The following is a 12,215-nucleotide window of genomic DNA, read 5'->3' as shown; positions in this document are numbered from 1 at the left end:
TGCCTATCCATTCTTTCCTATTTAGTCCTTTGAATTTTATGGATTGGCTTGGTTTTAGGTCTGGTATGTGAATGTTTTATGATTCTCGGCTAAGCCAGTCCTCTGTATCTCATCAGTGTTATAATTACCCCAATGCTAGAGGCACAATAACTTCCTACCTGAAATTTTATACGTGGCAGTGATGTCCTAACTAAGCTAAGTAGGTTAGACTATGCATTCTCAAATCACCCCCTCCGCCCCCCGCCAAAGGAGCAAAAATTGATTATTGGGTGAAAGGGATGGGAGAACAATTCTAGCTATTACAGTATTTTGTGGCCCTCCAAAGCTCAACTCTACCCAATAAAATCTCATTCCCTAGTATTTAATTCTCTTACTGGGTTTTCTCGGGTATCATTTGAGAAGCATCAAATTGAGCTTATGGAAGATATACAAGGGAGATGCAAGATCAGTGCTAAAAAACTGATGGCTGCGACTGGAGGACTTGATTCAGTGCTTGATCCCAACATCACAGGGCGAGAGGTGGCCTGTGCATCTTGGTTGCCACTGACTGCCTTGTGGATGTTCTCATTGATTTTGTTGCTTTTATGTGTGACTTGGGCTTTGAGAATTAAATAAAAATAGTATCTATATTATTATTTAATTACTTATATCAAGGGCTGAAAAGAAAATGTCTATAATATCTGAATGCATATATAGTAAGTGGTTAAGTTAAAAGTTACTGTCTCCTATTTAGCAAAAGTTAAAAGTTCGCTAAAATATTTTTTAAGAAATTAAAATTTTTTTCTGGAAAAATAAAAGTTTTGAATACTATAAAAATTGGTTATATTTAGTATATACTTATATAATTTGCAATTTTCATATATAATTTGACACATTTTAATATATGAATAAATTACCCTAAAAGGTGTTCAGTTATAAAGTTAAATGTTAATAGCTTTTTTATTTTTAATTTAACTTCTAACTTAAATATTTTATTTGGCCCCCGTAAGCCTATATTGAATAAAATCAGTAAGCTTTACACTTACTCTTTTTATGTGTAAAGTCTGGATATACAGATAGTACATCAATAGATATATTATCTGTGAAATTAGTATTTAATGGGGATGGTGATGAGAAACCATATGTCTAAACACTCTTATAGAGCTGATAATAACAAAAAGGTAGAGAAATACCAAGGATAGTTATCCAAACTGCCTGGACGGTGCTATTTCCAGATGCCTGGTGGGTGCTGAAGAACACTGAGAAGGAAGTCCTCGGTTTGCATGTTGATGGAGTTAGCAGCGAGCAGAGACTGCTGGTGGTGCGGGCATAGAAGACAGTCCTACAATACTGGCTGCCCTCCAGCTCCCATGTGCCCAGCAGAGAGAAGGGACTAGCTGTTCTTAACCTAGAACCGAGGCTCCCAACCTTTTTTTGGCCATGCCTCACGTGGGCATCTCTAAAATCCTGATGCCCCCCTGTGACATATAATTCTTATTATTCAAAAAGCGAACTCCTATTCACGTGGAGGAAGCCTAAAAGGCCATTAACTTCATCTAAACAAGCTTTCAAAGAACATGGCATCCATGAAAGAGAAAAATAAAAGAACAAAAGAACAGTTGAAGTACTGAGGAAGAAATCACTAAGAAATAGTTAAAAAAATAATATAAAGTGATATGAAAAAATAGCAAAGTTTCAAAACATAATAGAGAACTGAAATGCATAAATATGTCATAATATATATTTATATACTATATATTTATACACTATATATGAGGCCCCTAGAAACATAAGAAATGCAAAAAATCCACTGTTAATAACTCATTCTTGAATTGTCTCCCTGTGGGGCGTGTGCCCCACATTGGGACCACTGCCCTAGAAGGTTCATTAGGCCATTGTCAGCCATAGGCAAAGCTGCAGATCCTCTGCTGTGTCATAGCTTTCTTGTAGGGCAGTACTCTTCTGGTTCTTCAAAGAAATTCTCTTCTTTGCCATGACCTTGGTATACACAAAGTTGCTAGAGGGGAAGAGAAAACAGGAGAACCTTCACTTTTATAGAAGTAACACAAACAACGACATGTTTTTACAATGTGCCCAATAAGAACTTCTGAAGTTATGGCTCAATATTCAGTTTGTCATACTTCCTAATTGTTGTTGAATGTGCTTTAATAAGAGGAGATGTGCCAGTGGGTGTTTATTTGTCTATAGCAAGGTGGAAGAGAGAGATATTTAAGAAGCAATACATAATTGAAGTAAATTCATGCTGAATTATGTTTGTCTCCATTGGACAAGTACATCCCTCTTATTTTAAATGTAATGAAGTGGCTTGTGAGTTTTGTATTTTAAAAGGTTCTTTTGCTCTGTGTTAATAACTTGATATGTCTTGATTAACTTGATAGATGCAGAGTTAGCATTGGCATTTCATCAGACATGGACACATTTATTTAACCTCCTGGCCACACTCCTGAGGAAAGCAGGAACTGCCTCGCTGCCACCCATCACGACGGGTGTGGCCAAGCACTGGGCGGCAGTGGTTGGTAAGGAGCTGCTGTCACTGGTTTGGGGTCTTCTGCTCATACAAATGAAGATAATCGTTAATTATGATTTTATATAAAATGTATTCTCTAAAATTAAGTAATTATGGCATGGCCCATGAGAGAGAAACCCAGGTGCTTGCTTCAAGATGTTTGTACTGCTCTTATGCCCCCAAAGTGCATTTTAGAAAAATTGAAATACATTTCAAGGTACCAAAACACAGGTAAGAAAAGCCTGTGGCATTATGAAGATACAATATGACATGATTATAAAACAATGAGATAGATTTTGTTGGGTTGGCATGAAAACTGGGCTCTTGGCCTTACATGTGTGCATTTAGTGTGAGTAAATCTGCACATAGCATCCCGTGTACACAGTCACATGGAGAGTTTTAGTAAAAGTGTCTAATCTCAAGTCACAGGGCTTTTCTTACAACACAGAAATGTAGTGTAGTTATTTTTATGTTTTCCATATAATAGTTACTGACTAGAGTAAATAAATGATTATTTTTAAACAAATGATTATTTTTAAAAATAACTATTGTCTTTAATTTTTCATAAAGTCTCATCAAAATTTTTGCATATCAGGAGCCTTTTTTACATAACTGTTTATAAGTAACATATGTGTTACTTTAAAATAAATAACCAGTTTAAAAGTGTTCATAATCGAATTTAAGTTTCCAAGTTATCGCTAATTCAGTTGACTTATTTGCACATTTTACTTTATCATTTGGTCATTCTGTAAAATTAAATGGATGATATATATTTTAACCATAATGTAGTTCTGAAGTAAGATTTATAGGGAAATACATGTTCAATAAGAAATGGAATTGTTAGATTCCTCGATATAGGAGTTCTGAGTTTACTCTTAGGGGAATAGCATCCATTTAGAGATCATTATTTTGTTAAAAAAGATAAATATTGGAAGAGATTGATTGAGTGAGTGAGACTGAGATTTTCCTTATGCATCCACAGGGTTTATTTACCACCTCAGTCTCTAATACTATAAAGCAAGGTGCTTTATGGGGCTCATGGGCCACCTCAGCCAGCTGGTCCACATGGTCCATCACCTGTTTTGTAAATATACTTTTACTGGAACATGGCTGCACTGAACTCGTTCCCTCACTGCCCAGGCTGCTCTTCTGCCTTGGTGGTGGTATCGAGCAGTTGTGACAAAGGCCCATGACCCACAGAGCTTACAATATTCATTCACTCTCTGGGTCTTGGCAGAAAAAGTTTGTTGACCCTGATATAAGCCTGTTGACCTGACATTCTTTCTCTAGTGATAAAATAAAGACATATTAAATTCAAAGTCTTTCTGCAAAACACACAGAGAGTTTTAGATAATGGTGCTAATCAAAAATAACATACTACATGAACAGTTAGCTTTGATAGTAGTGATGTTAATGAAATCATAACTAATAAAAATTATCATTGATATTCCTTGCCATGGAGTTATTAGTTTTTGTTTGCTTTTTTTCTCTATTTCATGTACACATACACATTTAAAATACCTTTTGGTCACTCAATAACTTACGTTGTCTATAATAATCTTTGCTCGAACTTGACTAATGTATAGGACATTATGTACATGAAGAGAATTCTCATGAAACCCCACTGCTGATTAAATTATTTTCCTTATGTTACTTAAGAACATAAAAATTTCTGTAGCCTAAATCTAGGTAGAAATTCTCATGGTTACAACTCTTACACAAGTATGAATCCAAAATAATATAAAAGTAAGACAATAAAATTATAAACCAGGGATATCAAATTAATAAAATTAATGTAATGAAGCAAATGTTCTTTTGATTAAATTAATCAGTGCTCACAACAGGAAATGAATAATGACTGATTCAGTGTAGATTCTTCTGAGGTCATTTGCCTATTCTTTCCACTCTGTTGTTTGCAGATGGGTTCATCTCACTCTGTTCTTTCAGAGCTACTGTGAAACCATGGTTCCTGCATTGGTCCAACACTGCATACTAAGTCTTGCTTTAAGTTGGTTGGCATCAACTTGTTTGAAAGTGGAAACACAGTCACACTTATAAGGTGGTAATCTAAAGTTTAGAGTATAGTTACATTAACTTTTTTTTTTTTTAATTTCAGAGAGAAAGGGAGAGGGAAAGAGAATCATTGATTAGCTGCCTCCTTCATGCCCCCTACTGGGGATTGAGCCTGCAACCTGGGCATGTGCCCTTGATCGGAATCGAAGCTGGGACCCTTCAGTCTGCAGGCCAACGCTCTATTCACTGAGCCAAATCAGCTAGGGCTACATTAACTTTTTTTAGATTAACACTGAAATAAAAATTAAAAAGTTAACTCTAGAGCTCAGATAAAAAGGATGAAACAAAAATTAAGGAGATTCCTTGATTCAGTATGTTGTCTTAGTACTATTCAAATTACTTTTAAATAGTAGAGTTATTCTTGTGATACTTGAACTACTGATCACTTTACTTAATTAAAAATTAATCAGATCAGTCTGATTCACTTTTTTTTTTGGAGGAAATTTTTAAATATTTACATATGGAATTATCCTCTTTACTAGATATGTTCTGCAAATGTGTGGGTTTGTCTACTACCAGCCCCTCTCTCTGCACTGCCAGCCTGCAGTTCCTTTCTATTCTCTTGACTGAAGAAGCAAAGAGGCGTCTTCGGGATAAGGATAAAACAGATTCATGCCCCAGTTCAACAGTGGCTTCACTTCTTGATAAAACTCAGGAAAACCAGAAGTCTCTAGAACGACTTACTGAAGCCATTATTCAGGTACGTGATTTCTTTACTCTCACTCTCAGACCTGGTCAGGTGGCTCAGCTGATTGGAGCCTCATCCCATACATCAAAAGGTTGTGGATTCGATCTCCACTCAGGGCACGTGCCTAGGATGTGGCTTCGATCTCCTGTCAGGGTGCATACAGGAGGCAACCGATTAATGTTTCTCTCTCTCCTTTCCTCTAAATCAGTAAACATATCCTTGGGTGAGAATAAAAAAACAAAACAAAAATAAAACACTTCACTTTCAGCCTTGGTCTTATAAAAATATTTTTAATCATTTGATTTAAAAAGTAATTAGTACTCATGAACACTGAAATAAGAGAAGAGTATATAAAGTTAAATTATTTCCAATGCAGTTCCTACCTCTAATGTTGACCAGAATATGATGTAAAAATTCAGAATGAAGTATTAGTGATCTAAGTCCAGCAGTTTAACACAATAGTCTGTCATAAGGCCACTGGATATACTTTGGGGATGAAGGTTTAACTCACAATTTATTGCTATGTTAATATCTTTGAAAATATGTTCACCTAAGTGACATTTGATTTATATAAATGAACTAGAGGCCCAGTGCACGAAATTCATGCAGTATGGGGGGGTGTGCACGGGGGAGGGGGGAGCGGGTCTCCCAGCCTGGCCTGTGCCCTCTCACAGTGCGGGAGCCCCGCGATCGATTGCCCCAAAAAGGTAGGCCTGCCCACCCATCCGGGGCTCTTCAATGGATTGCCCCAAAGAGGTAGGCCGGAGCCGCGGGACCTGCCTCTGCACCGCGCATGCAGCGTCAAGCCCTCACCCACCCACGTGCACCTGCTGCACACCCAGCCTCCTGGTGATCGCTCGTTATGGCGTGAGGGTGTCACAACCACCTAGGCTTTTATTAATAGGATTACATGTGTTTAAGAGGGTTATGTTTATAGAAGTAGGCAGACCTGATTGTCACATGTGTGAGAAAATGCCCCCCTTCCAAGCTCTGATACCTGTTTTATCTTTTAAATTATTTTTTTTGTAATTCTAAAATATGAACCAAGATTTTTGTTTCATCAAAAACCAAAAATCACTGTAAAGTATTGTTATTTTATAAATAGATTAATCATGAAAACAAGTGTTTCCTAAATGGCACAATAGTTTTTTCAGGTAGAAGTTATTACCATACTTTCCAATTTTAAGAATCCTCCTTTGCAGTAACCATGTGGCGTCCTGCTTTTGTCTTCTCACTGAGAGGTGGAACTGTAGTCCACTCTCACATTGAGGTATTGCTTCCATTTCTGAGTGAGCAGAAGGTGCTTCCTATCCGCTGACTTGCTACCATCCCTTTGCTGCTCAGGATTTGGGGACTTTTGCCCTTTTCTGCCTGAGAGCATCCTGCAGATACAGAGGACTCCCTGTGCACAGCAGACTTGAGCAAGCTAGAATGCAGACAGGCAGGCAGAGGCAGGGCAGCTGCCCGGCTAGCTCAGACCTGCCTGGGAGGGGTCACGGGGCTCCTCACAAGAGCTGATCTCTTGTCCAACAGACTATGGTTGCCTCTGAGCGCTGATAAGGAGCCTAATAAGGGGTCCCTTGATGTTTTCTCTTCTGTCTCTCTCCAGCAGCTCCTTCAGAAACTGGATCTCTAGGGAAAAATAGACCTCAAAATATTTCTCAATGTCACTTCTCAGGAGGCCACAGCTTTCCTGTAGCAATGACCCTACTCATTCCACTCAATTTTTCTTCATTTAAAACCAAAACTGGACACTGTTTCACTGGTCTCATTCTCCATCAGAACAAGAGGTTTTATTCCCAATGATTAATTGAGCCCGATTTTGTACCTGAAAGAATATAGTAACAGGAAACTCAAATCCACACCTTGACAAAAGTCCTCCCCTAGCTCCTATCCAAAGCATTATTAATTTTGGAACTTTGGCTCTGGTGGAGCACTTTTTTCTGGGGAGGGGGTCCTGGCTCTCACAGACACGCTCTTCTTCAGGGAGTTTGATGACTCATGGAGCCAACATGGATTTCTTTCCTTCGATGAGGGTGGTGTGCTGACCCCACCCCTGTTCATGCCAGCATGCCAACAACTCTGGGAGCCTTGACCACAGCCATGGCTGATCCCTCCAGCCAGTCCTGACTGGGTGAATTCAGAGACCTGCAGGCTGGCTGTTTTATTCCCCAGCTACTTTCTCTTGCTTGTTAGTGGTACTGTGTTTCAAGGAACTATAACTGGACTTGTAATAAACATGGATCCACGTAGGGATGACGAATCGTTAAAACAGTGCACGTAGAAGAAACGTGTAGGAATTTGTTCAGTTTACCATGCCCTTATTTTTCTCTAATTTTTTAAAATAATATTATAAAAATTATTGTTTATAATCTTGCTGTTACCTTCTTGGTCAAGGAAAATGAAGCCAAGGAAAATGAGCCACAGGGTACCTCAGTGATTTTCCTAATGACTAGATAATTTTCCCCTCCATTTCTTCCAGATTACAAAATATATAAAGTATTCTATGTGGGTATGGATACATTAACCAATTATTTAAACTGTGTTTCCTAATAATTCATATTCTTTTTGTGCATGTAAACTGTAGGACATGAATATGTAATATTTGTTAAAGGGCCCAGGCCAATTTAAGACAAAGTAAAAAAAGGAATTGTATCTTCATTCTATAGTTAGTAGATGAGTAGTACTTCTCAGCGAGATCAATTTGGTTTTTCTCAAATTACTGACATGTGCAGTTTCAATAAGTATGTGTAGAGAAGAGCAGTTTTCCTATTATTAGTGAAGATTGAGTTTATAGACAAATTAGGATTCTCATGGTTGACTCCAAATTATTTCATCATCCTATAATACTTCCTGCTCTCCCCCCTTCTTCCTGGTTACAATCAGCATGATCTTTATCAAGCACTCCTGGCCCCAGGCATCTAACATCTAACCCACTGGCCAGGTTGAGACCTGCCTGTGGGGGCAGCAGCCTGAGATGTCTAAGGTGGAATCACCTCTCTGCAGGTGCCTCCAGTCACATTGCCAAGTACAAGCCCCAGGTGAAAGTGGAGTTGCGTCTAGTAATTATGCTGTCGTATATTTTATGTCAAGTTATCATTTAAGCTCAATTTTAATCATGTCATTCTAAAGCTGGATCATTTTGAAAATTACTGGTAGAAGGGAGAGTTATGAAATTTGAATTACCTAATATTTAGAAATCAAATTGTGAACTTCTTGATTCAGATGCTGGAATTGATGAACCCCTTGAAATTGTAGTAAAATGTGTACATATGCCCACATGAGAATAGTATCACAAAAGATTTCACCTGAGTTGAGTCAGGTCTTTAGAGCTAGAACACCAGTAAATGGGAAGCACAGAAGAGCGAAAATGAGAAAATCTTCACAGGGCAACAGACAGACACATCCAGAATGTGGGCGTTCTGTAGTGTGACCGAGCACGTTTACTCGACGATAGGAGGGTAGCAGTACCGATGAAAAACCCTGGTGGGGTGTGTGGGGGATCAGGGAGAAAGGCAGGTGGCCTGGATTTAGGGGACATAACGTGCAGGTATTCTGTTATCTTCACAGTGCTACGAAGGGAAACCCTCCAAAGATGTCTTGAAGAGAGTGGCTGCGAACGTGTTGTTGTCGCTGCTGGCTGTCAGTAGGAGGGCTCAGAAGCTCGCTTTAAAAGGTGGGCTGCCTGACCACTGTGTGTTTTTATGCCACACGTCAATTCAGGTTTACTGCTTTTTTTGTTTTAATTTTTTATGAACTCTAAATTTAAAAAAACTTACACTGTCAGGGCCGCTAAAAAATAGTTAAATGTGCATTACTTTTAAAATAAAAAGATTATACGTGTAGATTGTTTATTTGTGCAATGATTCCTACTCTAGAGAGTATCTAAATATTATAGAGTCATAATAAGTAACACCACTCAATTTTATAATAATGTTAGTGACCACACGCACATGTTACATACCTGAAAATAAAAAGCACGCCACATAGCTCTGATGGTGGCAACAATAGCACTAGATGAACCTGTATTTTAATATGAATTTCCCCCTAGACAATTGCAGTTTCTCATCTGGAAGGAGAGAACACTGGCCTTAGAGTTGGAGGACAGTAACAGCACCATCAAGTCCACTAATTTTACTTGTGATTTGCTACTGAAACAAATTATGCATTCCTCAGAAAGTAACTGGATTTGGGGACTATTATAATAATTTGAAAACAAGTAGGCTTTAGCATATTAGTTCTCTTACATTTTCCTTCTGGTTCATTATTCTCTCACTGAAAATACTGACATGGAGCTGGTCAGGAGTAAAATGTAGTTTCTGAGAATTTGATTGATACATGTGGAGTTGGCTTACTGGGAAATGTCATATCCTTTCGCTAGTTCTGGTTCTTGTCTTTCAGCCGATCTCATCGACAACTGCATTGAACAGATGAAGCACATCAGTGCCCAGCTGAGCCTCGATTCCCTGAGGCCAGGGAAAGCCGCGCTCAGGAAAAAGGTGGCAGATTCTAGAACTCTGCACGCGTAGGGAATCCTCTCGCCAATGTCCTTGTGCTTAGAAATGACACCAGCATTTGGTTGAAATGAGTGTCTGATTTAGAAGGAAGGCACAGATAAATTAATGTGATTTCTACATTAGCAAGTTGTATGTGTGTGTGTACATTTAAGTGAAATGTATGTATTATATAGTTGTAAACATTTTGGAGTGTGCATGATAAACTTTATATACAACTGAAAGAAGATTTTTCACAGTGAGCACAGGCACACTAGGAATGAGCTGTAACTCACTGTGCCAGGCACTGTTCTAACATCTTCCTGTTTACTACCCCGTGTCCACCTATGACAACACTGTTATATAACTAGTAATTGATAAAGCCAGTATTTGTCCGGATCCAGGTGATTGGAGAGCTGACATTCCTAACCTCTGATTATTGCTTTCCGGGATGTCTGAGTGTCTCTTTCTAGCGTTGAGTCTGCTGGACTCAAATGGCATGTCCATATAAACTCAAAATAGCCATTGCTGTCACATAAAAACTGTTAAAAATAACTCTGGTTAAAAAGATCTGCCACATAGGCTCCTTGAGAAAATGGACGTGTGTGTATTTATGAACACAAATATACATGTATCTATATAGCCAAGGCCAGTAGAGCATGCTTTATGCAATAACTAGTTTCTGCTGCATTTGATTAGACACTGAGAGAAAGCCATGTGTAATAGTTGTATTGACGCGGGGTGTTAGGTGTGCGCAGTTTCTTTTCCTGCCTCCTCTATTCTCTGGGCAGAGGCCTTTACTTCATCATGGAGAAAGTCAGCCAGGACTGATATGATTGAAAACCAGTCAGTACCAGCTTCATTTTATTGAGAGGGAGCATGGAGTTTATTATATATCTCAGTTCCTCCATGCTCGATAGAACAGAAATGGCTTTTTCATGGTGGATGCACTTCTTGAGATACGGTCACCTTTCAGAGATCATTACCTTGTCAGTGCCTGCAAAGTGATGGTGGTCAGGGCAGCGAGCACGTGGCTGCATGGTAATGGGACCAAAGGGAAGGAATGCTGTACATAAAGGTGGAACATGCCCTTGTGCTCACATCCTTCAACCGCTTCTCTTTGAACAGGAGGATGGCTTTGTTAAAGAGTTAAGCACTGCCATGCAGCTTCTGAGAAACTGTCTCTATCGGAATGAAGAAGGTAAAGTAAGTAGCGCTACTTCTCAGATTTTTATTGCAGTTTAATTTCTCTGTGAGATGATGTAGGTGGGGAAATAGAAAACTTTAGTGTTAGATGCATTGTTGATTGTTGATTGTTCTTGGAACTCCATGTTCTCAGAATCTTATTCTTCAGGTTCTTGCTTACGGCAGCATTTTAGCTTTGTCACTGAAACTTGGATTTTGGATGAGGGTTTGGTAACTGCTCAGACAGACTTGAGCCTCTTTCTGCCCTGTTATGCATCTCACTGGCTTTTTTCTGAGTTGGAATGAATGGTTGTGCCTATATTCTGAGGCAGGACTTTTTCAGATAGCTTTCCAAGGGAGTAAGTGGAGGTGTCTGTTCACAAGGAAGGTGAGAGTGTCTCCCGCTTCTGAGCAGAACATGCTGCCCGCTGTTGCCGAGCGTGGCCCTGTCCCCCTTATCCATCTCGGGAGGCTCTTCCCTCCAGCTCCAGGGCTCCCCCTGCACATTGACTCGGCCCCACCTGGGGACCTCTGAGATGCTGCACTCTGTCTAAGCGCCATGCCGCCCCTGAAAGCCCGTCGGTGCACTGCACAGGACTCAGTGTCTCCATGCCCTGGTCATAGAGATCCAGCCCTCTGAAGCACTGGCTTTCTCACAGAAAATGAGTAAGACAAAGACATTTCAAGAGCTTCCTTTAAAAATAATGTCTCACCCTCTTTTGCTTTTACTTGGGATAAAACTGGAAAGCACACAGTATTTGGAAAATGAACACCTTGAAAACATAATCCGTAAGCTGTCTTAAATGATTGCCCAAGACACATGACTGATAATTTGTACTTCCAAAGTTTGATGGGATTTAAGTACTTATACATTTCACTAAAATTCCCTGCATATGAACTTTTTACTCAGAATAGAGGTGACGTTTATTAACCTTCAGATCCCTTGTGCAGCTATTATTCCTCCGTGACTCGGGGAAGGCCTGGGTCAGACCAGCTTCTCTGGATTTGGAAGATGCTAGCTTGGGCACTGGCACAAATATCGTGTTCACACTTGTAACACGTTAGCCAACTATAAAAAAGGCAAACCATTTCTGCATATCTAAGTTGTCGATAAGGAATAAATCCAAAAGAGAATATTTAGATTACTCTTGAGTATAAATGAAGTCTGATGAGGCAAAGATTCTTAATTTCTTCTCCAACTTATACTCCCATTACTAACTGTTGGTCACTCTTATGGAATTTCACTGATTGATCCACCCTTACCCTACCC

The 12,215-nt window shown here is 39.3% G+C and overlaps 1 protein-coding gene across 4 annotated transcripts in view; it reads left to right on the top strand.

The window, feature by feature from the left end:
- The window catches only part of RTTN (rotatin), a 108,442-nt gene that overhangs the window by 81,322 nt on the left and 14,905 nt on the right, over positions 1–12,215 (top strand). For all 4 annotated transcript variants that reach the window (XM_006090776.3, XM_023755610.1, XM_023755611.1 and 1 more), the window contains 5 exons: positions 2,379–2,516; positions 5,062–5,279; positions 8,838–8,943; positions 9,669–9,766; positions 10,889–10,966. In XM_006090776.3, the coding sequence (XP_006090838.1) occupies positions 2,379–2,516; positions 5,062–5,279; positions 8,838–8,943; positions 9,669–9,766; positions 10,889–10,966 (638 nt within the window). The remainder of the gene's footprint in view (positions 1–2,378; positions 2,517–5,061; positions 5,280–8,837; positions 8,944–9,668; positions 9,767–10,888; positions 10,967–12,215) is intronic.

Source organism: Myotis lucifugus, unplaced genomic scaffold (genome assembly GCF_000147115.1).
Source record: "Myotis lucifugus unplaced genomic scaffold, Myoluc2.0 scaffold_82, whole genome shotgun sequence".
NCBI lineage: Eukaryota > Metazoa > Chordata > Mammalia > Chiroptera > Vespertilionidae > Myotis > Myotis lucifugus.
Note: the sequence above shows the minus strand (reverse complement) of the source record. Positions and strands in the feature narration are given on the sequence as shown.